The sequence below is a fragment of the Phalacrocorax aristotelis genome, chromosome 17 (genome assembly GCF_949628215.1).
Source record: "Phalacrocorax aristotelis chromosome 17, bGulAri2.1, whole genome shotgun sequence".
Lineage (NCBI taxonomy): Eukaryota > Metazoa > Chordata > Aves > Suliformes > Phalacrocoracidae > Phalacrocorax > Phalacrocorax aristotelis.
The window spans coordinates 6427223-6451637 of record NC_134292.1 but is presented as its reverse complement, the minus strand read 5'-3'; the positions used below and the strand labels follow the sequence as shown (position 1 = coordinate 6451637).

Below are 24415 nucleotides of genomic sequence, written 5' to 3'. Positions count from 1 at the left end.
TTGATGAATTACAATCAGGCTCAGTTCCTTCCCTCCTCCCAGGACACTAACACCAATATGGAAAGAGCATCTGATTAATTACTACAACTTACCAGAATGTTCTGTGAAAATACTGTGAAAGTACTTCAGATTGAAAAAGTAAGGTTTGAATTTTTGTGAGGAACTTTCCCAAAAGGAGTAGAGTAAAATTTCATTTATCTGGCCCAGGTCTAAACAGCATTACTTTTTCCAGTACAGAGCTTTCCTTCTTGGGGTTTGACCACAGAAAACTGTAGATAAGGAGCCACACCCAAGCCAGTGCTGAAACCATTTTAAATGTCGTTTTCCTTGACTGGGGGGCAAAGGTGATTTCGTGTAGAGACACATACTTGTGGAAAAGGCAAGTTATAAAAAACCATACTACAGACTACAAATGTTGTTAGCAAGCTGGCAGTAAGCACATGCCCTTGTGCCAGAGCTTAGAACCTCCAAAATAACTTACTTGATCCAGGACTCCTCATCATCCATATCACGGAAAAACTGATGCAAACGGTGGGACTCGTTCAGCTTTGCGCGGCGGGCAGCTGCCATACTCTTAATCCTCTGAAAGCGTCCATTAATGGTCTCACGTTTATCCTTTACTTGGGATGTATCAAAAGCACTGCTGGTCATCAAACTGTCAGCCTGACTGTTCAGGTCCTTCAGACGATCCTGGAAATGCAGGTGAAAAAGTGTGTGAATTGCTTGGATCTCATTTCTGTGTTTTTTATGTCAGTAAAAAAATCATAACTGACTGCTGTGCAGAGTCACAGTTTTTATTCAGAAAACGTGTTTCAACAAGTATTTGACTGCAGCATGTGTTGAAGAGGTAATGTAGAATTTGTTGACTACTATGATAGATCTTCCGAAATGAAAAGAGAAAGCAATACCTCATGAGCAGATATATCAGCTTCCAGTAACTGGTGTTTCTTCAGAAGGTTGTTAACTGATGCCAAGTCCTTCCCATAGTCTTCAGATGCCAACAAAGCCTCCACCTGGGGGTGGGGAAGGAAAACGTGATGGAGAACAAATTGTGTTTTCACAAAACCCTTGAAATTATAGTGTCTTTAAAACTGCATAAATTCTTTTCTCAGTTTTCTAGAGTGTGAATAAACCTTGGCCTCATCACCTGTTTAATTCCTAACAGATTCTATGCAAACACGCTTCTTCTCACCTTACTGTTTATCAATAACAGTATAAAAATATCCACCATATTTTCAATCATAATAAAGATTTTTTCAAAATAAAACCAGACTTGCTTAAAGGTGGTCGGTGCTCCGCAAAATCTAACATCAGCAAAGGAAATAAAAAATTAAAAAAACAAGTCTTGCAAGTAAGTCATCCCAATTTCATTTACCTCTGAAAGCCAGAAATCAAAGTCCTTGATTCCAGTATTGAAATTTTGTTGCTTATTAGCTTCTTTCAGTTTCTGACTCTTTTCTGCTGATTTCTGTACCAGGAATTGCCATTGGTCAGCCAGGGCAGCTAGGCGTGCCTGTTATAAAATGGAAAAGATAATTGCCACAAACTGAAAACCTAAGTTCTGATAAATGCAAAACCAGACTACGGTACAAGTGTGGCTGCTCATCCTGGATATGCAAATTACGCAGTCACTATTTCATGCTGCCTAGCTCTAATTCGGTTCCACTTTTACATCCTGATCATGGGATTGCAGAACTTGTCACCCTTGAGAAGGAAGCAGAATGATTACCTGGATTTCTACTGCATAGCTGAAATAGAAAAGCTTCTACAAAACAAGATTTGTTTTTGAGGGACACTCTCCACTCCCAGTTATCCCAACACTTCCCAAAGCAAAAACTAAGCAAATCTTCTAAGACTTGTTGTACCTACCTTCACAGCATCCTCACTGCCAGCACAGGCTCCTCTTTCAATCAGGGAGTTCCCCATATCAATGACTCCCCGGATCCGATCTGCATTGGCATGGAGCTCAGCTTCAAAGGCTTGGTGTTTCTGGTGTTTGCTCTGAGTACGACAAAAGCAAAACTGTTAGAGACTGGACAAAGGGCTCCTAAATTGTTCTCATGGGCCAAGAGGAGAGCATGAGTTATCTTTCTTTATAGCCTGGTCTAAAGAAGTTCTCTCTCTCAGTAAGAATACTTACTGCACACTCAAATAGTAGCTCTCATTAATCTGAGTAACCATCAAGCTTTGACCTAGCACAACTGTGAGCTGACACATACAACCCAGGCAACATCATCGGCGTTTTACGCTGCTCATGCAACATTCCTTGCATTAAGCTTAGCTGTTACTCAAGTAAAGCTTTCTAATTTTCAGTGCCATCACCTGTGAAAAGTAGCAATTATACACACCCTAAGCAGAAGCACAGTAGATCAATCCTTCTACTCCTACAGTAATTTCAAATTTCTGTTTCCCTTCCTAATCTATAGGTAATGAAGAGGCATGACTGCTGCAGCTGCTTTCTGCAGAGTTTTGATATTAGACGGTCATACATGACCACATTATATACATAAATCATGAATTAACAACCGTAAACTCTATAAAATAACTGTGAATTATTTGTTAAAAACAATTCTCTGCTGAGTTGAGAGCACCATGAGAACAATAGGAGCCTCGGTGTGAGAGGGATTATGCAGTTCTCTCCCATATATCTATGTGATCCACCCACCCACCAGGAAGATAACAGCACACAAATGACAAGACAGAATTTACAAGTATGAACTGGAAATGCTAGTAACGTTGGACATGGGTATACGATGCCCTGAGAGAATGGAATGAAGGGAAATGTTAGACTAAAAATAAAAGATGGAAAATACTATAGCGCTGGCATGAGAAATTCTGCATGAACTGCTTTATTTTGGGAACCGTTAATCCTGAATGCTGACGTTATAAAAACATATCCTTCAAAGCTAGATCTACCAACATGTAAAATTAAATTAAAAAGCTGCCAATTGCATATCTGCATGTAATTACCATGACAACAAATCCAAGACAAGCCTTTTTGGTTTAATACAAAATTCTAATTTAAAAAAAAAAAAAAAAGTACTGTCCCTGAGCCTGAAGTGACAAAGAACAGTTCTTTACTTTCTTACTCTAGTTCGCTTCCCCTTTCTTTGTTCTATCTTTTCCTTCCATACATTCTCATTTTACTCCACTTCTTGGATTCTTACAAGTCCTGTCAGCTTTCTCTCTGGTACATATCTTTTTCCCAGAGTCTTCCTTCTGTATTATTCCCTTTTATGCTACTGCTGCAAGAACTAAGCCATCTAGGTCTATCATTTTACTGAATCCTCCGTCTTCAGCATTTGTTTCTACAAACGCAAGTCAAGAGAGTTCACATTACGTCACGTGTTAAATCATCACACTCTAGATCCAGGCAGGAGGATGACAGGCCCAGTAGCCAAGTTTCTGAAGAAGGAGGATAGAAGGCCATTTTCCCATGGGCTAACTCCTAAGAAAACCCATTAAACTACATCACTAATGCACCACAAATTAAACAGATCATGCAGAACACCTGCAAAATGAAAACATAAATAAATGATGCTGAATAGGCATTAACAAAAAAGCCACACCCATAACATGAAGATCTATAGCTGTACCTGGATGTAGGTCAAAAGCTAACAGAAAACAAAGAGATTGCATGAACTGATGGATGGAGCAACAGACTGCAACCAGACCTTGCGCTCACATATAAGCTATACAAAGAAAACAAATTCACATACCAGGGCTAGTCCAAACTACTTACCAGCAGTTTGGAAAGCTATAAAACAGATCGAGAGAAGTAGTTCAGTGCATTCATACTACTTCATAACCAGTATTAAAACATAAGAGGTCACTTTAATTAATTATTCCTTAATACTGAAATATAGATGAGACTTCACATTTTAGAACACAAGACAGAGATGAGACCCAAGAACTCCATTTCCTTATTTTATTATTTAGAAGATGGGAGAAAGATAGAATAGCTACTCAGAAGTTTCTTCATGGAACTTGCTGCTGCAAATACCACATACCTCATTAATTATATGCATCAATAATTACCAAGTGAGCTCTATTTTGGGTCTCCCTTCATGCATAATGTAACTTCTTCCATTTTCTCCTTGTTATACAGAGACCACGTCCAACATGGTGTATAATTCCGTTATCACTGAACAAGAATTCCTGAGCGTGTTCTTTCAAACCAGAGTATGCTTTGCAAAGTTAAAAATTGTATTTTGACTTTTGAGCCGAGAACCATATTCACCTGGATATTTGTGGGATCCTTATATGACTCATCACTTGCAGTTTGGAGCTTTTCACTGATCCAAGCTTCTATTTCATCCACATCACGACTGAACTGCTGAAGCGTCTGAGATTCTCCTAGCTTCGATCTCTTTTCAATCATTTGAGCTTTCAGACGAAGCCACCTGCATGCAATTAAACACATATGTTGAATTAAAACCTAGGACTGCACACGGCATCACATTTAACAGCTACATAATGTTGCCAAAGCCATCTAATAGGGCAATACTGACCTGTCCAGAACCTCATTGCGCCTGTTAGCAATGACTCCTTTTGCATAATGATCAGCAGAGATCAACTGGTCAGCAAAAGACTGTAGGACAGCAATTTTCTCTTCCTATTAAAAAAAAGAAGCCATAAATTACAACTGTTGTTCTTTAAAGGCAAGTAATGAGCAGGGTCTGTAACAGAACAAGACTTTGTTTTTTTTCTTTACAGGTATATTATTATAAACGTGACTCTATGAAGGAAGTCTATCTTCTACAGGACTGGACAGCTCAACTTCAGAAGAGCTTTCACCTGTGGCATTTAGGAAAAAAGTATCTTTTGGACTTTAAGCTACAACAGTATGATCTCTCAATAAAAGTAGGCAGCTTTGTGCTACAAGAAACAGAAAATATACCTTTTCTGTTGCCAAAAAAACCCCAAACCACAAAAGAGAAAAATAGTTTCAAACCAGTAAGATTTACACAAATACTTACCACTATTCGTATACTGTTTGTAGGCAGTGAAATACACCCCATCTGCTTCTAAACTTCTGCAGCAGATCCCAAAGGGCTGAATACTTAGAACTGAACTTCAGAAGCCATACTGGTAGTAACTTCTTTTGCTAATAATCTGCATAAGAAAAACTAAACTATTTTCCCCTTACTTCAGCTACACTCCTCACCTGGACATTGATTGCCTTATCAAAATCTTCATGTTTCTTGATGAGTGCCTCCACACTGTCTAAGGAGTCTCCTTTATCTTCTGTATTTAGGAAGGCCTCCCGGGCAGCCATCCAGTTTTCAGCTTGTTCACAGTCCCGATGAAACAGCTACAGAGAAAAAACTCCGAAGCATGAGAAAGACAGACCAAGAGCACTGCTTGTCAGTATGAAAGAATAAGCTTTCTAACAAAGGAGGAGTTATTTTTCTTTTTAAAAATGCAGCAGAGTACCTGTAGTTCTAGGCACTGGTCTAGCATCATTCTGCGCTGGACCCAGGCCTTCTCTAGGTCTGTCCGTTCTTGATCTAGAATATCCAGTTTCTCCTTGATCTCTGGGCTGGCATAGTGTCCATGAGCCAGAAGCTGTTGTCCAAACTGTTCAAATGCCTGGAAAGTGCCAGCCCTTGCATCTATTTCAGTACGGTGTTCCTGCAAGGTAGAGAGATGTGTTATTAAATAAATAGACAACAGAGCTGAAACTGATCTATTTTTGGAACTCTAAATGGAAAGTGCCAGAAAAAGAAACATTTGTTGATGTTTATGATACACACTTCTCATCTTTCACATACCTGGTGCCTTTCCAATAAAGCTTCAGCTCCAGTCACATCCTTTGCAAGTTCATCTGAGGAGACCAGGCCCCGGATTCCATTGATCCAAGACATAAGGTCCCTGTGAACACACATTAAAGGAGAATTTTTCCCTCCCTCCATTGAAATAAGTCAGAACAGGGAAAGCAGTCCTTTTCTGTACCTTTCCCAGAAATATTCACATGAAACAATAAGGCATATATGCTTCATTAATAATATACCAGAGAGAGAACCTGGAGCGGGGGGAGGGGAACAGCATCTTTACCTGAAGTCACTGAGGAAACGCTGCAGGTCATGAGAATCTCCAAGCTTCTCTTTGCGCTGGTCGGCACGTTTCCCCAGACTATTCCAAGCCTGATTCAACTCAGTACATTTTTCTTGGAGATCTTCAGCAGATTCTGGATGTGACTGGATCAGACGCTGGGCAGTTTCACCAAGAGAATTAACCTAGAATTAGAGAAAGGGACATCAACACAATGAAGACAAAAAGCATCTTTTCTATCGTTCAATCATTTCTGCTAGATAAAAAGCAAGCTTTGGGTTTTGTCCTCCTCACAACCTCACCTTGTCTCCAAGAGCTGCCAAGTCTCTCTCAAAGCCTTCATGTTTGCGCTGCAGAGCCTGCACACTGGCCAAGTCATGTCCATAATTGTCTGTATTTAATGCTTGATTCTTCTCCTCTATCCATTCTTTTGTTTCATCAGCATCTCTGATTTGAGTGAAGGGAAGGCAAAAAGAGAATTAAAATGGAGGTCACATGAGGACCTCTGATGCCTAGCAGGTCACTGATTTCCAGAGAAGCTCAAGTAGTTGATGGTTCTATTAAATTATTTCCCAAGATGACACAAGCAAACTTTGACAAAAGAGGACAGTAGTCCAGATCTCTCAAGCCCACAGAAATCCCATGCTTTTACATTAACAAGTCTTTCTTTCTCTAGGAAGAATATAAAGAATTCTTGTTGGACCACCAGTGGTCCAACTTCCACTGAACAAGCTGGGGATTGAAGCATGATTTGTTTAGAATAGGTCCCACTGTGTTTTAGAACTCTTATAGACACAGTATTTTACTGAATTAAGACCAAATATGATACAAACACCTCACCTGTGGAATCTCTGGACTTCGTGAGCGCTGCCCAACAGCTGGCTTCGCTCCTCTGCTAACTGCTGCAGAGACCTCCAGCGTTCATTCAGTTCCTGCAAAACAAACAAAAAATCCCGCTGATATTGCAGACCACAGTTTTATAGCATTTCTGTTTAAATGAGAAACTCATGTACTGGACCCACTGAAGCTTTATGACATCAAACAGAAAACTTCAGTATCCAGTAACATTTTGTTCACTATTGTTCACCTTCTTCATTCTGCTGACATTTACAAAGATGCCAATAATCTTCATCTCCATTTTTACAGGCTTTATTTCAGGGGTCTACTGAGAATACTGATAGCAATGCCAGAAGATTCTTTCTTTTACAGTATATAAACATCATCAGTCAATAAGATAAATGAAGAGTCAAGACTGGCCTCTCACTACAGGTGCAGGGTACTATATTCTGCTTAATTCCAGAAGCACGCACAAATTCAAGTAGCCTTGTTAAATAAAATATTTTCAAGAGTTTCTCCTGAGATGGAAAACCAAACGATTTTATGTATATAGTAAGATATTGATGTAACCTGAGAAGCAAATGCTGTATATGTCGATACTTCTTTCAGTAAGTTCATTCAAATGGGTTTATAAAGAACAACGAAAGTCAAACACTATGGAAGGGAAAGTGAAACAATGTTCTCAGCTTTTAGAATGACTTGGAAAAAGTTGTATTGTTACCTTGATTGAGTTAAAGGTTGCCACTGTGTGTACCATCAAACGTGCAGACTATATGAAGAGGCAGAAATAAAAAAAAAAAATGCAGCATTAAAGTCAACTCTAACCAATCAGATCCAAAAATCAGACTGAAGAAAAAACCTCCTTAAAAATCCATGACAACTTGGCCCAAGTCAAAAATACAGACATTGTAATATACAATGCTCCACAATGCAGGAGAGAAACACCCTAGATTTTAGAGGTTTCGATTAAAATTGTTGAATTCTTTCATTTTTATATACTTCTTTAGAACAGTGTTTTGAATACACTGTTGTTTAAGATGAAAGAAGTAAACAATAAGAAAATAATTGCAAGTAAATTACAAAAGCAACTATGAATAATCAGTTGCAATACCCAAGGTATTATAGATCAGAGTAAGAATAGTTAGAAATTTACAAGCGAGCACTATCATGTTAGTGTAAATTGAAACAAACAATAACTGTCTTAAGGGCAGCAAAGAGAAAACGTAAAGTCAACGTTCAGTAAGTGAATTAAAAAAAAAACCCAAAACAAAACACACAAAACACCCACCCAACCAACCAAACGGACACCCTAGTCATGGGGACAGTAAAAAAATCATCATTTTTTTTTTTAAAGTCATCAGAAGGTGTATGGTCTAAAAAAGATGATGTGCTGTAGTTTTTGTTTCACTTTACTGTTGTGTGTTACTAAGCAATGACACCTACCTTCCAAGGAGAGGCCGTCTTAGAATCGGTTTCATCCTGTTTGAAAATGTAAAGAAACAGCATTAAACAGGAAGCAAAATCTAAAACTATCAAAATATACTAAAAATCTTTGAAAGTTCTCCATGTTCAATCCTTAACAGAGTACATAAATTTTTACAAGTATTGGCATCATTTTGGGTTATCCTGCTCTGCATTGATTTGTGGTGTGGGGTAAGACACTCAGGAAATAAATGGAACAAAGATAAGATAATTTTTTTATGTCCATTCAAAGTCATTATTGAGTTCCTTCATGGAAGTGAACTACAATTACGGCTGAACTTCTACTTGTACATCCCAAACCTGTTAAAATTGCCACACTATCTCAGAAATTGACACTTACCCTGGGCATCATACCATAGACTTCCTGCAAAGTAAAAAAGGACAAACAGAAACAACTTGTTATTTTCTAATAGAAAGTAAGTTTTTACTGTTTTTGAGAAAGGGAAGATAGCAGCGGATATGCTTCCGTCCTTCTACAAATGGGTTACCAGCATGTCATTAAGCCAAACAGTGCTCGTACAACCTAAACGTGTAGCAGAAATGGGAGTTAGACTACTCAACCATCTACTGCAACACATCATCTTCGAGCTCAGAAAACAAACACGCTGCTTCAATACTCTGTTGGAACTGGATAGAGTTATTTACAGAAATAGCACAAGTACGTGAAAAGCTTGGGGTGGGGAGTGTATGTTACTAAACAAAACAAAAAACCAGAAAGCCCACAAAAACCCTCCCACTGTAGATTGAGCTCTACTTTATTTCTCTTTTCCCCTAGCATTCCTCACCATCTTTCCTTCAAAGAAATGAAGGCTGAAATTTCAAATTTATATGAAGTAAAGCTAATGCATGGATTCTCCAAGACTTTTAACACTATTTTAAAGACTTTCCATTCCTAAGAGAAGAAAATAAGAAAGCTCTAGGTGGTGCAATTTGCTATAGCACTATTTAAAAAGAAATCATTTAAAGGGTACCCTTGTGATGGCCCAACTACAGAACAGGCGTTAAGTATCACTAGTAAGAATACCAGTATTATCAGACCAGAGAGCAAAAAATAAACTCCTTGAATCTTGCAATGACACAAAAAGCAGAAGACAACAGACAAAAGGAGAAGCAGAAGACTTTCCTCCTTTAAGAGGATTAGACTGAGTCAGAAAAAAAGTGGACCTGTTGCTGTACTGCTTGCACTTCATCTGCCATCAACCCTTCTGACGCCAGGTCATTCGCAACCTTGTTTATATCCTTCAGACGTGACTCGTTAGCTTTCAAATCCTGCATAGAACAGTAAAATATCACAGCATTAACATTCACACAAGCAAAACACATGGAACAAGCTGGCACATCAGGGGTGCCAAAAAGTACGTGGTTTGTAAACAGCAGGAATTCAGCAAACTTGACCTTCACAGTTACCAGTGAATATACAAGGCATGGGAGTCTGTGCCAAGAAACCCCAGCTGCCAGCGCCAAGCATCAGTGGAATAAAGAAACATGCTATTAAGAGCTTTCTGTACACAAAGTTAATTAACAATCAGGAATGGAATACACTTTTAAACTGTCAGGTTTACAACGTTACCAACATGAAGATCAAAAGCTATCATCCATATTACTGCATGAGAAGGCCAATCGAAAAAGTAATTTTACCAAAACACTTATATGCTTCCAACCAAACAGACTGACAGAGAGCTTTCTATAAAGCAGAAAGGGAACTTGTTTAAAAAGTAGTAGTGGAGAACTTGCACTTAAGATTTAATAGGCAACACATTTTCACTTCAACCATCAGCTTATTTTTAAAGAACCCAAATCCAGTAACTACTATCCCTCTTCTTACCTACAGTATTGGGTTGGCTTAAATTGTTTGTTAGCCTACTTTCAAGCTGTAAACATCATAATGTCCACAGAATTGTCAAATCACTGTCTTTCCCAATATATAAGGTCAGGCATCTTTGCATTTCAGTGTTCAGTATCTTACCAAAGTAGACAGAATAAATATATCTGTCCAAGCAACTCTTTCACAACTCATACAAAGGAAAAAAAAATTAACTAGAGTTGCAAAATCTGGGAGAAGAAATAAAACTGGAATGCTACCAGCATTTTGAAGCAGAGAATTATTTTTTTCATATCTTGGGAAACACTCCATGGATAGAAACTAAAATGCATCTTTCCTCTCAACAAGAAGGAGGAGGAATAGCTTAACTGAAGGTTATGCTTTACACAAAACAAAATTCCTCCAAAGCTTAGCAGGTTCTACATTTGAATGTATTGGAAGAGAGTTTCAGTTTTCTGGGAGCTGGGAAGCATGTAGCAACCTGGAGACTGTAACCAAACAGAAAACTTTCGAATGTGGGATTCTCTCTACCCTCACAAAACGAAATAAAAAAAATTCATATATACCTTTCTGTTTTCAATCAAAACTATGTTTCCTTTTCAACTATGCTCAGCCATGAAAAATTATCACGGACATAATATCGGAAAGCCCGAGGGGAGAGACCAAAACCGACACACTCATTATACACCATTACACCATACCTTCTGAAAATCATCAAATTTCTTCTGTAGCACCTCCACCTGCTCCAGATCAGCACCCACTTCCTCATTTGTGAGTGCAGCTTCCTTCTCATTGATCCACTGTTGAAGCTCATTAGCTTCACGGAAAAGCATAAATTTTTTGCAGCTTTTTTCTAGCATGCCTTTACGTTTTTCTCCCAGCTCAAGAAGAGAGTGATACCTGGAACAAGCGAAAAAGGAAAGCAGGGAACAATCAGACCGAACTGAGCAGAGTCACAGTAACTTACCAAGTACCGGTATCCCCAAAGACATGGGAAAATCCCTGAAGTCTACACACTCTTCTTCTACAGAATGATCTACTTGTACATGACTGGGTAAATGTAAACTGTACATGTTTCCTCCTCTATGTGGATATGCACACCAAAATGATGTATCCCACATGCAACACTTCACTGGGCAAAAGCAAACCCAAATCACAGCTTAGGTCGGGGTAGGCTCTTAAGCTACAGGAGCACTGCAGTGCAGGAATGGTTCCAGGGGGTCTTACTTTCTGAGAAGTATTTTCCTACAGTACATTGAGTTTGCTATCAGATTATTAAAATCCACTAGCCTCCCAGCTACTGACATAAATACCTAGCCATTATTCAGTGAAAATCTGCTGAATGTTTTAAAAAAAGGTGTTATTTCTTTGATAATGCAACTATATTCATGTGGGAAATCCATGAAACTAATTTCACATACACTGTTTTTATATCTCTGGAATTCCCAACATCAGTGAAATTACTTCTTGTTTATATTAGAATAAATGCAAAGTAAAACCTCTAAAATGTTTAAATTGGTTTGAACAGGCAAATAAACCTCAAAAGACCAGCCGTTTATTTAAAACCACCAGAAAACTGATGTCTCCTAATTGATTCCTGGTAACCAAGTAGACACAGATGATTCTACAAGACCTTTCTCAAGTTGCTGCTGAAAAAAGCCAACATAAGTTTTACAGTCATTGATAATGAATTACAGATTTTTTTTTTAGCAATGCATAATGCCTGTTTTTAAAGAACCTGCATTCAGAAGAGCCATACCGTTAACACCCATTCTAACTGTTACCCTATTTTGAGTCTTACGGAAGATGAGATATTCTAGCTGCATCCAGATTTTTTTTTTTTGTAATATCCGGAATCAGACTGCACATCGGTCTACTGCAGTGATCAACAGCAGCAACTGATTCTCACTATTAAGCCACGAGATAATCCATTTTGATGTTCCTAAATCAAATTATGTAAAACACTGCTGAGATACCTGCAGGGCCTCAAATGGGGAAAGGGCAGCCTTACAATATTTTCATTTCCCACCTTGGAGCACACAGGCAAATACTGAGCAATAAAACCTCCCACCTTGAAGAGTTCACCGATGCAGCGGTTTCCTAACCAATAGCTCAGAGGCAACAAAGTCTCTTGAAGAAAATCCTTGATACTTTGGGCTGTAACGTCTATACATCAAACTGATAACTTTAAGTCTTTCCATGGAAGCAGAGACTTTGTGGCTTCCTGTCTATCCTGACTTAAGTCTGGATAGAAGGGGACTAAGAATCTTTCATATTTAGGTTTGAATGGAAACATTCTACCCTGACTCAAGGAAAACACTGTTTTGAAACCTGCCCCGACTGCAGATGTTTGCCTCACCATACAATTTTAGGTATTAAATACTGGTGAAGCTCACAGAGGGTCTGAGGCAAAATTCCTTTAGAAGCAGACCTTCCCTCAAAGTTGCTTTGCAACACTTCAGAGATTAACAAAATACTTTCACTTTTAAATCTCAAGAAATATAGCCTCTGTGAAAAGACAGTCAGGCACATCCAATGAACACTATTACTTTGTATCTCCCAGCAACTTTCAAGAACATGACACAAACTTGTTTTTTCCCAGGAGACTTAAATATAATGTTGAAAATTACATTAATGTTACAATTTTAAACAAATCATTCTATATAAACAAACTAATGATTTTTGACTACCCAGCACAAATGTTACTTTACCTATGACCACCCTACCCTTCCCAAACTCCAAGCATTCATATGCAACGTAATACTTGGTATGTATATTCTATATATATATTTATATATAAAAACTAATATTTTTATCTGCACCTCATAAAATGCAATATATGCTTTTTAAAGAAAACAGTCTAGGTAACACTAAAACTAAAACCTCACTTGGTGAGCAAAATCAGTGTAATGGAAAATAATGTCATCAACCCATCTAGCAGCACAGAGGTGACCAACAAGGTAAGCAGCTGGCTGGGTGGCTGGCTATAAAGAACACATGAAACACACACCACAGCACTCATCTAAACTAAAATAATTCACATTGCAGTAATTGCTTCCTTCATGTCTCTTTGGAGCAGCTTTCCCAAAGAAAGAAACAAACAAAAGGAGAACGAAGAGTGACAGTATGGAGACAGCATGGTTTAGAAAGGGCTAATCCTACTCACAGTTCTTCGACCTGTTTCATACGCAGAGATACACTGCCGACTTCCTTAGTTATGAGAGTCCTGCACAGACAGAGGGAGCACAGCAAATGCATGCAAAAAATTAGTCAGATTAACAAAAATAATGAAAGCAGCAGCTCCATCCGTGGGTCATCTGTGGTAGGAGATGGTTAAGAGTTCACATTTAAATGGAGAAAATTAGGTGTCATTCAGAAGCAAATAAAGCAAATCAGACCAGGAGTACAATTCACATACAGAAACCTCAGCAGTACAGTTGAACTCTCTCTATAAGGTCTCCTCATTTCCTGATCATTGTGCCATGTGATTGTAAACTAAAGGGTGGTCCCCTCTCCTAAGCTCTAAAAGAAGGGAACCCCTGTTCTAGTTCTTAAAAGCAGCATGCAGACCCACAGAGAAAGTCATGCATTATTAAAATCCTGAACAATGTGTCAGTTTTCCAGCATCCTTTCTTCTCACTGGTACAAGATTTTGTTTGTTGGTTTGGTTTTGGGGGTTGGTTTGGTGTTTGGTTTGGGTTTGTGTGTGGTGGGTTTTGGTTTTGTGGTTTTTTTTATTTTTTTAACTTCTAGCACTAAAGCTAGTAATTATTGTATGCCACTGTAATAACTGGTGACTCAAAACAACTGAGTGGGAAGAAATTCTCATGCAGAGTGACAGCGTAGCTGTGCAAACAGATGGCAGCATGCATTAAACTTTCAGCTTTGGCTTCCAAGTGGCTTGATAAGATGAGCCAGTAGCTCACAGCTATCAGGCACAGCTCTTGCTTGAACTAATCTACAACCACCATGTGCTTCAGGAGGTTGTTACCAAGCAGCCATGCAGTTTTCTCTATTTGCAATGGCATGTTCCTCTCAAAATGAAAGAAAACAAAAAAGGAGGGGGATATGTTTTACCCCATGTAATGGAAACAAATATTGGCACCACGTTTCAGGAAAAAACGTAATGAGCTAGCACCAAGGAGGTCACCTCCAGAGGCAGCCCTATATAGGGAGGGTACTGTACTTTATGTAACCAAATTTAAGAAAGCTTTTCAAAAACAGATCACACATTAAGAACTGACAGCTACAAATACAAGAGCTGCTTAGGACAGATATAACTCACAAACAAGTTTAAGTTGTTAGGTACAACAACAAAAGGAACACATAAAATACTGAAGTCAGACAGCAAGTTGAGCTCTAGTGTAATGAGTTGTACAGTTAAAAAATGGAAAAAGCAACAGGAAAATCTAGAGTAAGAATAAAAGAACTCAGTATGGTGTCCCTGGTAAAGGAATCCCTTGTTTTGCTCCCATTAATTACTTCCTAGTGTAAGAGGCATCAACCTAAACTTCTGGCATATGTGAGGCAAAAGCCAAGCCAGCAAATGCTGGGTAGGCATCATATCTCATCAGTTAGCTCTTACTGGTTGTCAATTTGCTCCTGTCGCAGTGCTATGCTGCCTTGCTCTTCCAAGAGATTCTCTCGGGATGCAGACTGGGCAGGATCTAGTTTTTTCACATAGGCAGCTGGTACAAAGCCCTGACGGTCATTAACTTCAACCTTCCACCAGTCCTGGAAAGAAAGGAGAGGGGGGTGTAAAGCAACCACTGTGAGGCAAGCATCAAGCATAGAGTATGCTGAGCAATTGAAAGCTGCAAATTAGAGGCTTCTATTAACCCAAGAAAACCAGCGACGCTCACAACAGTTTGCTCTTTTTCTGGCAATTATTTCAAACAAACTGTCTCTTGAAGACATCTAGGTCTCACTTCCATGACTCCCCTTGTGCTTGGTCAAAAATTCCTCAAATGTAGGGAAGTAAGTTTTCTCACAGACACATGCCCTGTAGCTTATGTTATTTATCTGACTTAGAAAACTTGGCAGCTATAGAGGAGTCATGAGAATGAGCCGAAGATGTATGCTAATGTGCTGAATGGGAATGTGGAATAAATTTACAAATTCTTTAACTTCTTTGAATGCTCTTATTAAAAAAAAAAACAAACCTGAAAATGCTCCGCAGAACATACACCACCGATTGAGCCAAGCAGCTCAGCAAAGCAGACGGCAAGAGCGTACCTTGTTGGTGCTGTTGAGTAAGGTGAGGATATCTCCCTTTTTCATAGTCACCTCCCGGGGACTCTTCTCTTGGTAATCGTAGAGTGCCAAAACAAGCTCTTTTCCAGTTTCATCATCTGTGGGAGCAACTTGTTGCTAACAAAGAAGGACCACAAGAAAAAATGAGTTGTTCCAGGTTTATTACAATCAACGTAGTTGTCCTAAAAAATACTTCAGCCTTAGTTAATGCTACTGTAGTGCCTTAAAATGATCCTTGCTGAAATAAATGTAATGCAGATAGACTTATTTTAGGTGCTGTCTGGGTTCAAACCTTGAAAACCACCACATTATACTTATTTCTTTCAATGCAACATAGCTGCCTGTTATAGTTATAAAAACAGGCCGCTAAATTTTTTGAGACAATCAAATACAGTCTGCAATAAGTTCTCAAAAGCAAAAACTGTTATTAAGCTTTGTCTTTACCTTCTGCTGACCCAAGAATTTTAGCAACATGATTAGCATCTTTCCTTACCCTGCATGACTGGGCCTGTTCCCTTAACGCCTGTATGCTACTGCCGTAAGCAGAAAGATCAGACATCAAAGCTTCATGTTTCTTCAGAAGAGCCTGAAAATGAATGATAAAAAGAACATGCACACCTAGCCATATTACAAATACTACCCTGCTTAAAATACATACTTTGGCTCCATACACAGGGAATGTGGGATTTTCAGAGCTGCCAGTCTTGTGACTCCCCTGAGAATAACTACTTCTATTTATTCCCAGGCTAGACAGTAGTCCAAATGCTTCTGGTCCTTTTTTTTCTACCTTATCTCAAATACATTCTTTCGTTCTGACCCTGACTGGGAATATCACGTATCACTCTGGATATAGCATTAGGTTTGAAAGTATGCCTTTAAACTAAACTGCACTTCATTTTGACGAAATGTCAGTCAGCAGTGCCTGGGATATGGTGTTTGACTGCAGAATGATACTAGTAAAATAACTCTAGACAAAAAATTACTTCCAGACCAATGAACTACTGAAAACCAGACTCATACTGAAACGCAACATCGCATAAGGAATTTGCTGATGTTAGTCTTATTATACTTTACAAAAAAAACCAAAACAAAACCCTGTAAAAGACTGAATACAAATGTAAAGTTTCCTCGCAATTGGTGTAGTATGCTGAACAGCAAGATTTCATGTGCAATAACTAAGACACAGGAAAAACTGTCACCTTTTGACTCTGAGCCAAAATTCAGCTTGATACAAGAATCTTCTGCCTTTTTTCTTAAGAATCCTGAAATTAGCAGAGCTCTTTATTTTTTTACCACTGGCCAAATCCCCGCTGTGATTATGCAAAACTACTTCAAACAACAATCTCAAATACCTCAGCAGAGTCTTCATCTTTTCCATAGTCTGTACTGCCTACAATGGGCTCCTTTTCCCTCATCCACGATTCTGCTTCATTAGCATCAGCAAAGTACTGCTGAGCTTGCAGGGAATCCTCTAGGTCTTGTCGACGCTGAGATGCTTTAGCTTTCAGAGAGTCCCATTTTTGATTTAGCTCATTCAATTTGATTTTCACATCCTCAGCTGCAAAATGACCTACGTAACAAAAAGAGAAGGAACAGATGGACTTAAGGAGGCATAAATACTACACACTGAAAGATGACTTGTACTGCTTGAAAGTCATAGAAATTGGACCTGTTTAAACCTATGTAGCCCATTCTCACTAGAAAAATTAAATCACAAGTTGGCTTGTCCTTTTGCCTCAGACTGAACCTGTCAATCAAACTGTACTACGAATACTTGAATCATGAAGAACAAAACAAGACACATCACAACATTTCTTCTCAACGATGAAACAGGAGAGGTCATCTCTTTCCAGTGGCAGAGTTTTGAAAACAGACAAGTATTATTTCAGATTTGCATTCTGGATCCTGGAATACTAGAAGGATGTTTTTCCTTCTAGTATTCTGGTGTTAAGAACACCCAGTCAGAAATAAAGATACATACTTATTTAAAAGCAGGAATGACCGACACTTACTGTCTTTGTGGACCTCTCTCGTCATGATTATGTGTCTCAGATGCAAGCCTTTAATAGATTTAAAAAGGGAGACTAAATATCATAGGCACAAAGCTGTTGAATATAGGGCTCGTATACGTTTGTCAAGAGCAGATGGAGATCTGTGAAAATCGTGACGGGTTCCCATCAAGGAACCTATTTTTATTTTCAGATGAAAGAATGACCAGAAGTTGATCCTGCTAGCAGGTACCTGTCTATCACTTGGATAAAACCAGGCAGCGATTCTTAATTGTACAGGGTCAGAAAATGAAGTCCAGCAACAAAGACATGGATTTCTGAAAGAGGAAGAGTTAAAAAACATTGAGACGTACCCTCCTCCACCATAGCATTTCCTTTCTGTGTGACTGCTTTAATGCGGGGCTCATGGCCTGCAATTTCTGCCTGCAAAGCCTGGTGCTTCTTTAGCAGATTCTGGACACCGATTAAGTCCTTGCCTGAAAGACATAAAATAGTTAATCAGCTAATTCAGAGTCATTAGACTAAACAAAAATTTCAGTGAAGCTGCAACCAGTGCTAGACAAACTTGCAGAATAAGTACTACCACAATGAAGACAGAGCACTATGGAAACTAAGTTGCCCATTGGTATTGTAAAAGTAACATAACAGTTAAAGAACCAGGGGTGATGGCAAATATGTAACTCCAGGGAATGTTAACTACACTAAACATTTCAGAAATTTCCCAGGAATGTTCCATAAAACGACAAGTTATAACAGAGCAATCCTGACATCTAAATTCTGGACATGTCGGGATGGACCAACCTCGGTTTGTTGAAGCTGCAATAGGTTCTTTTTCCCTAATCCAGGTCTCTTCATCCTCAATGTCACGGAAAAGCTGCTGCAGGCGAAGAGAATCTGCGAGTTTCTGCTTGCGAGCTACCATGGGATCCTTTAGAGCTTCATAACGAGCTACTAAAGCTTCTTGTTTCTTCTTGATATTGTCAGCATCAAAGTGCCCAGCATCTTGGAACTGGCGTGCCTGGATGGTAATGCCATCTATACGATCCTAAAATGAATACAGCAACAGCATTGTCAGAATCTCTGGAAGATGGCTGCAGTGACTGAAAACATTTGAAAGTATTTTCAGGTCTTAGGTAATAAGTTATGTTATGACAGAATAAGAGAACCTCAGCTGCACACTACCAGTGCAGTAATTCTGGTAATAATTATGTCCTGGATAATATTCAATACATTATGTAAATGTAATTGGGTTTAATCTGTCAATTTAATAAACAAAATATTTTTGAAATTACATTGGCTATACAGATGTGCTACTCTAGAGGAACCGCTTTTCAATTGTTAACAACTGACAATTCCAATTGTGGGAACTCAGATTTTGTTGATTGTCTTGCTGTGGATTTAATTCCCCTAAAGATCATTTGCAAATGTAGGAACCATTCATTGTAAAGTTCTATACCTAAAAACTGATCTGTTCTCCCTTTCCTCCCATTTCTTAGAGCTATATGAAAGCAAATTGAACAAGGATAAGCTGTTCACAAATGGGGAGTCTAAGGGGAATTATTTCCTACACAAAGCACAGCACATCTTTTTAAGTTGGTATTCACAGCACAAAACAATGCTGTGCTGTCAGCAGGTCACAGTGTGGAATCATTTTACTTTTTCAAAAAGCTAATCTTGGCAAAGTCATGAAGATACTGTTCTTAGAAACATACAATTTACATTTCAGTTCAAACCTATTTCTGATAAATAAACTGCAACGGCAAAAGCTACAAAAATTATGAAATTACAGACCGGCTAAGGTCTCTGCAGTGAATACTTTTGAGTGAGCAGATCTGAAAGAGCAGGAAGAAAAATTATTTCCCTTACCTGATGGGCAGCAACATCTGCCTCCAGCAGGGCATGTTTCTTCTGAAGATTCTGAACATTAGTAAGATCTTTTCCATAATCATCAGAAGCCAAGTGTCCCTCTACTTCATACAGCCACAGCTCAATGTCTTCCACATTGCGATTAAACTGCTGCTGTTGATTGGCTTCACGCAGTTTTATACCTGACCGAGACAGAGTGGCAAGAAGAAAAGAGGGAAAGATGACTTACATTTTCACTTCATTTAACTAATTTCCAGTCTTCTCCCAGCTAAACTGTCTAGAAAAAGAATTGCCCATATTCTTCTGAGCAAGTCGTACCTTTGAGCTCAGTGGCCTCCAGAAGTTTTTTCCACAAGCTGATAACTTCATTCATTCGAGCAGCCACTTCATCAGATGCATAGTGATTGACATCAATCAACTTCTGGCCAGCTTTCTCCAATGCATCAATACGACTCTGATTAGCAGAAAGCTCTGCTTCAAAAGCCTGATGTTTCTGAACTTTACCTTGCAAGTTTGATGGATCCTACAGATGAAGAAAGAATAACAACCTTTCAATCCAAAATTATTATCTATAGGTCTCTGAAGAATTTTTGGAATTAGACTAAATTCATATACATGCCAACGTGACAAAAGACAATCTGGTGCCAAAAATAGGCCTTTGAAATCAGAACAGTTAAGTTATTCAATAAGCACAATTACAGCATCATGGGAAAAACCCCGTTGGGGTCTGGGAAAAAAGTTCCTCCTGTTGCCATTAATACTGCCTATCAGCAGCAACATTTTGGCTGCCACTGCTTCGTATCATTAGAGCGATTACACTGAGCCTGGGATTGCCTTAAAATTACTCTAACATTGTTCTTTGTGTTTACCTTGTATGCCTCATCTGTTGCAGTTTTCATTTTTTCATTAACCCAACTCTTTAGCTCATCAGAGTCTCGGAAAAACTGCTGCAGATGGAACGAATCTGCAAGTTGAGCACGGCGGTACATAGCTCTTTCATGAAGGGCATTTCGGCGGCTAAGCAGCTAAAAAATAAAAGTAAAGGTTTTTAAACTCTTTAAGCTTGTAAGGACCACTGCTGCGCCTGTACTTTTGGGAGAGCTCACTGACTTATCATACATTGCAGTTGTACCATTTAAAATAATAAATCAGAACACGGTTTAAAATCTATAGTCCAATTCTATTTTAAATACTTACAGCATCTCTGCGTGTAGCAACGTCATCCATGGCATAATGGTTATTCTGAATCAATTTAGTAGCAAATTCATCTAATGCCTAAAGAGAAAACAGTTTTCCATTTACTTGGTGCAATAAAAATTGTTTCCATTTACTTGGTGCAAATTTACTTCGTGGATAAGTTCTCAAAAGTTTATCACAGTAAAACTAACAGAAAGCCATTAAGATGGGTACTGTTACACCTTTTTGCATCCGTACCATCTCCTTGCATGTGGAAGAGTGCAGATTTTTGACAAATCTTCATTCACACATGTGCTGGCATGATATGCTCTCGGAGGCAGCAATCGAGCCCTATCCTATCTTTTCCACTATTTTCCATTTTAGAGACAACACTCATAATTTACAGGTAATACAACCCACATAACAGTAGATCATTCTGCAGAGCAAACCCCATCCTTCTCTATCATCCTCCAGCAGTGTCTCCTCCCCAGTGAACAAATTAACTTGTTTCATTTCTGGCCCATTTAGCGATCACCTAATGTGAAAGTCTTACTGTGATTTTCTCCTCTTGTGCACTTAGGGATTTCTCAAAGTCTTCATGCTTCTTTAGAAGAGCCTCCACACTGTCCAGAGAATCACCAAGGTCTTCATTCAGCAGAAATGCCTAAAGTAAGGAAACAAACACATTTTAATGTTTCCATGCTCAGCTGCTCTGAGTCAACTCAAGCATGGCCAGTGATGTTTCCTACCATACGATATTACTGAAATGTAAAGGATGATATATTGGGATGGTGTTTCCCTGTACACCTCTAACAGCCAAAGGCTCTGAATAATTCTTTTTAGCTTCCTGTTCGAACAGCATTTTACAAGAGTTAGCACACATAAAAGCAATGTCAAACCAACTTGCCACAACTATTAGTTTCAGCACTAGATGGAAACAGTCATTGAAGCAGCTTGGGCAGTCAGATAAATAACTCTGCACAGCACCCTGCTCACCAGTGCATGTTTAGTGGCATATTTACTGCCACCAGTAAATACCAATTGTTTAAGTCTACAGAAGACTAGCCAGAAATTAAAGTCAGCCATATCTGGAGAGTTCAAAGATATGCACTCACTTCTTGTTTGCTCATCCAGTTGTCAACTTGTTCAGTATCTCTGTAGAAAAGCTGCAGGTCCATGCACTGTTCGTACTGTTGTCTGCGAAGCTCCCATAGTTCTAGCAAGGCAGATCGTTCATCTGAGAGGATGGTCAGCTAATGGATTGGGAAGAGGAATATATAATAATTTTATTTAAAAGTCTGGTTCATTTCCATCTCAGTGTAATATCAAGTTGCGGCTCTAAAAAAGTGGTTAACGCGGGACTGAAAATGACCTCCAGTGTAAAGAATCATTCCCCTGTTACTGACATCATCATCCTCATACAGGGCAAGCCTTTCCTCAGCTTATCAAGCTCGAGTAGTGGCTACAACCTTCTGACTTCAGTCAGAAATCTCTCCTTTTCCAAATTAAATCTACACAGAGATATTTAATGGACAAGTGCTCTTTTTGATTGCAGACTTATTTGTAAAAGAGGCTCTTCAGCAAACCATCCTGCTCTCTCAGCCTCTGAAATCTCTTTGGTGCACACTCACAGCATTTGAACTGTCTGACTTACCAATGTTTCAATATGCAGACTTCATGAGAGGCCCCATTAGTTTGAAAGTCAAAATTCAGAAACACAAAAAATTTACTGACACCTCTGATAGCAAACCTAAACTTAGATGAACAGATAACCCATTTTTTTCTTCTGAGGAAAGATAGACTAATAGCTCCTAATAGATAGTACTAACAGTCCTAATAGTTCCTACTAATGGATAGGCAGAAGCTGTCAATCTGAGAATGAAAAACACATATTACTTAAATACGTTTAAAAAGCCCTGTAACCTAGAGGGATGATACTTTGCAGCTCACAATCTCAACAAGAAATGAACTTTTAAATTAAGGGACACAGAAGAAAGACAAAATTCTTCTAGGAGCTCTTGCTCTCAACTTACCTTTTCTTTAACTTCATCAGAAGCATAGTGCCCAGCAGCAAGCAAAGCCTGGCCAGACTCATCAGCAGATTTGAAGCTATCTTCGTGGGCATCAATTTCTCCCTATGAAAGGGGATGTTACCAAAATGTATCTTAGAATAGAGTGTCAGAATATGAAAACTGCTATTGAAAACAACACAGAGACAACACTCGGGATACCTAAATGATAAACATTCAATTATCTTTAAATACATTACACTTAACATGAAAACTAGAATGAAAAGTATTACTTTACAATGCAGGTAAGTATAAATTCACAGATTAAAATGAAACCAAAGGTTGGTTTTAAGCTGCAGTCCTTCTGCTTACTTATAGCAATTCCTCATGATGGAGGACTAAAATAGACAATAGCCCAACTGACTATCAGGTCTAATTATTTTTTATAAAATATAACCATAAGCATCCTTAAATACTTGTTTATTAGTGTATATTGGCTATCAAGAAACAAAGTAAAAATACTAACTCAGGACAGCAATCTAGTACTGTGTTAGTTGCATGATCCAAGGATTCTAGTGATACAACATCAGCAGTTCTGACTCAAAGACTGTATTAGACACACAAATCGGTTGTTGAGGGTTGCTGACTGGATTTGGCTGTATAACCATTATACCTTATGTTCCTGATGTCTATCCAGAAGGGCTTCTGCTCCAGCCACATCATTGGCAAGTTCATCAGCATTTATCAGAGCCTTCATCTCAGTCACCCAGCTGGTGAGGTCTCGGAAGTCTGCAAGAAAGCGCTGCAGCCTTAAGAAAGCAAAAGAAAAAAATGGCTTGGAATGATTTGTTTGCATGATTTCACATCCTTACCTCAAAGAAAGGGCTACAAACATAAAAGCTGTTCCTCAGACAGAAACAAAACAATACCAAAATCAAATCAGAATATTAAATAACTAAATATGCTCTCAATCAAAAAAAAAGAAGCCTTTTAAAGTTATGAAAACGCCAGGTTCAAAATCAATTTCTCAAAGACATGCTTTGCATATAACTTATATTGAAAGTAAAAGGAATATTTGTAACTACAAGCCCGTATGTTGAAGACAACAGAAATCAAACCATTCTCAAGCAGAGTGTTTCAAGATAGCCCACAGGGCTGCTTCTGTCACAGCCATAACACAGTGCATGTGTAGGGGGAACAGACAGAAACTTTCAACTGCACATGCCTCAGCCTTAAAACAAGCAAATAAATTCTCAGATTCGTTTCAGCATGCCTTCATGGTTATTGCCTTTGGCATATGCTTAACACTTATCAGCAAGTGTGATCAGTTTCTGTTTCCCTTTTAAATTTGCTGTTAAATGATTTGAAGAGGTTATGACAGGGAAGGCAAAGGAAAAATGATTCCTTGTGTGGGTCTGCACCACCATAAATCTTGCATCATGGGAGGGAACAAACAGCAGAAAAACAAAACCAGAAAGGATGTAAACTAACCACCACATTAAGATAAGTTTATTTTCAGTATGGCTTCTCAACAGTGATCTAACAGATTATGTTTCATAGACAACCAGCCTAGTATTGAAACAAGTTGGATGAAGAAAAATGCCACAGCAACAAAGCAACTATCACAGAGACAGATGCTTCATTTAGTCTAGAACATGACATCTAACAATATACCATACATTAGTCTTCACAGAGAATCATAAGGACTCCATGGTTAACAGATTTCTAATACGTGTATTAAAAACCCCTACCAAAACTGAAGTATTGTCAGACACCATACTTCAAAATGCAGGTATCAACTCAGATGGGAAAAAAGCACATGTCCTAAAACATCAGTGTGTCTATTTTTACAATTGATCCGCATCCAGAGACTGATCAAAAGCTGTGTTTATCCTATAAATATTTAT

The 24415-nt window shown here is 38.6% G+C and overlaps 1 protein-coding gene across 13 annotated transcripts in view; it reads right to left on the bottom strand.

Moving 5' to 3' along the window:
* The window catches only part of SPTAN1 (spectrin alpha, non-erythrocytic 1), a 51564-nt gene that overhangs the window by 11487 nt on the left and 15662 nt on the right, over positions 1 to 24415 (bottom strand). For 3 of the 13 annotated variants that reach the window (XM_075112402.1, XM_075112392.1, XM_075112395.1), the window contains exons 9-41: positions 23182 to 23317; positions 22533 to 22634; positions 21615 to 21752; positions 21053 to 21163; positions 20521 to 20598; positions 20193 to 20348; positions 19642 to 19846; positions 19324 to 19505; positions 18259 to 18502; positions 17811 to 17933; positions 16801 to 17018; positions 15942 to 16034; positions 15431 to 15565; positions 14781 to 14929; positions 13362 to 13421; positions 10897 to 11095; positions 9538 to 9642; positions 8714 to 8737; positions 8335 to 8370; positions 7613 to 7660; positions 6895 to 6986; positions 6357 to 6501; positions 6058 to 6239; positions 5775 to 5874; positions 5437 to 5634; positions 5168 to 5314; positions 4512 to 4615; positions 4241 to 4403; positions 3743 to 3757; positions 1870 to 2001; positions 1376 to 1513; positions 909 to 1013; positions 482 to 690 (exon numbers count right to left, since the gene is read on the bottom strand). In XM_075112402.1, coding sequence (XP_074968503.1) covers positions 482 to 690; positions 909 to 1013; positions 1376 to 1513; positions 1870 to 2001; positions 3743 to 3757; positions 4241 to 4403; positions 4512 to 4615; positions 5168 to 5314; positions 5437 to 5634; positions 5775 to 5874; positions 6058 to 6239; positions 6357 to 6501; positions 6895 to 6986; positions 7613 to 7660; positions 8335 to 8370; positions 8714 to 8737; positions 9538 to 9642; positions 10897 to 11095; positions 13362 to 13421; positions 14781 to 14929; positions 15431 to 15565; positions 15942 to 16034; positions 16801 to 17018; positions 17811 to 17933; positions 18259 to 18502; positions 19324 to 19505; positions 19642 to 19846; positions 20193 to 20348; positions 20521 to 20598; positions 21053 to 21163; positions 21615 to 21752; positions 22533 to 22634; positions 23182 to 23317 — 4272 coding nt within the window. The remainder of the gene's footprint in view (positions 1 to 481; positions 691 to 908; positions 1014 to 1375; positions 1514 to 1869; positions 2002 to 3742; positions 3758 to 4240; positions 4404 to 4511; positions 4616 to 5167; positions 5315 to 5436; positions 5635 to 5774; positions 5875 to 6057; positions 6240 to 6356; positions 6502 to 6894; positions 6987 to 7612; positions 7661 to 8334; positions 8371 to 8713; positions 8738 to 9537; positions 9643 to 10896; positions 11096 to 13361; positions 13422 to 14780; positions 14930 to 15430; positions 15566 to 15941; positions 16035 to 16800; positions 17019 to 17810; positions 17934 to 18258; positions 18503 to 19323; positions 19506 to 19641; positions 19847 to 20192; positions 20349 to 20520; positions 20599 to 21052; positions 21164 to 21614; positions 21753 to 22532; positions 22635 to 23181; positions 23318 to 24415) is intronic. The other 10 variants (XM_075112389.1, XM_075112394.1, XM_075112397.1 and 7 more) reach the window with 4 other exon arrangements.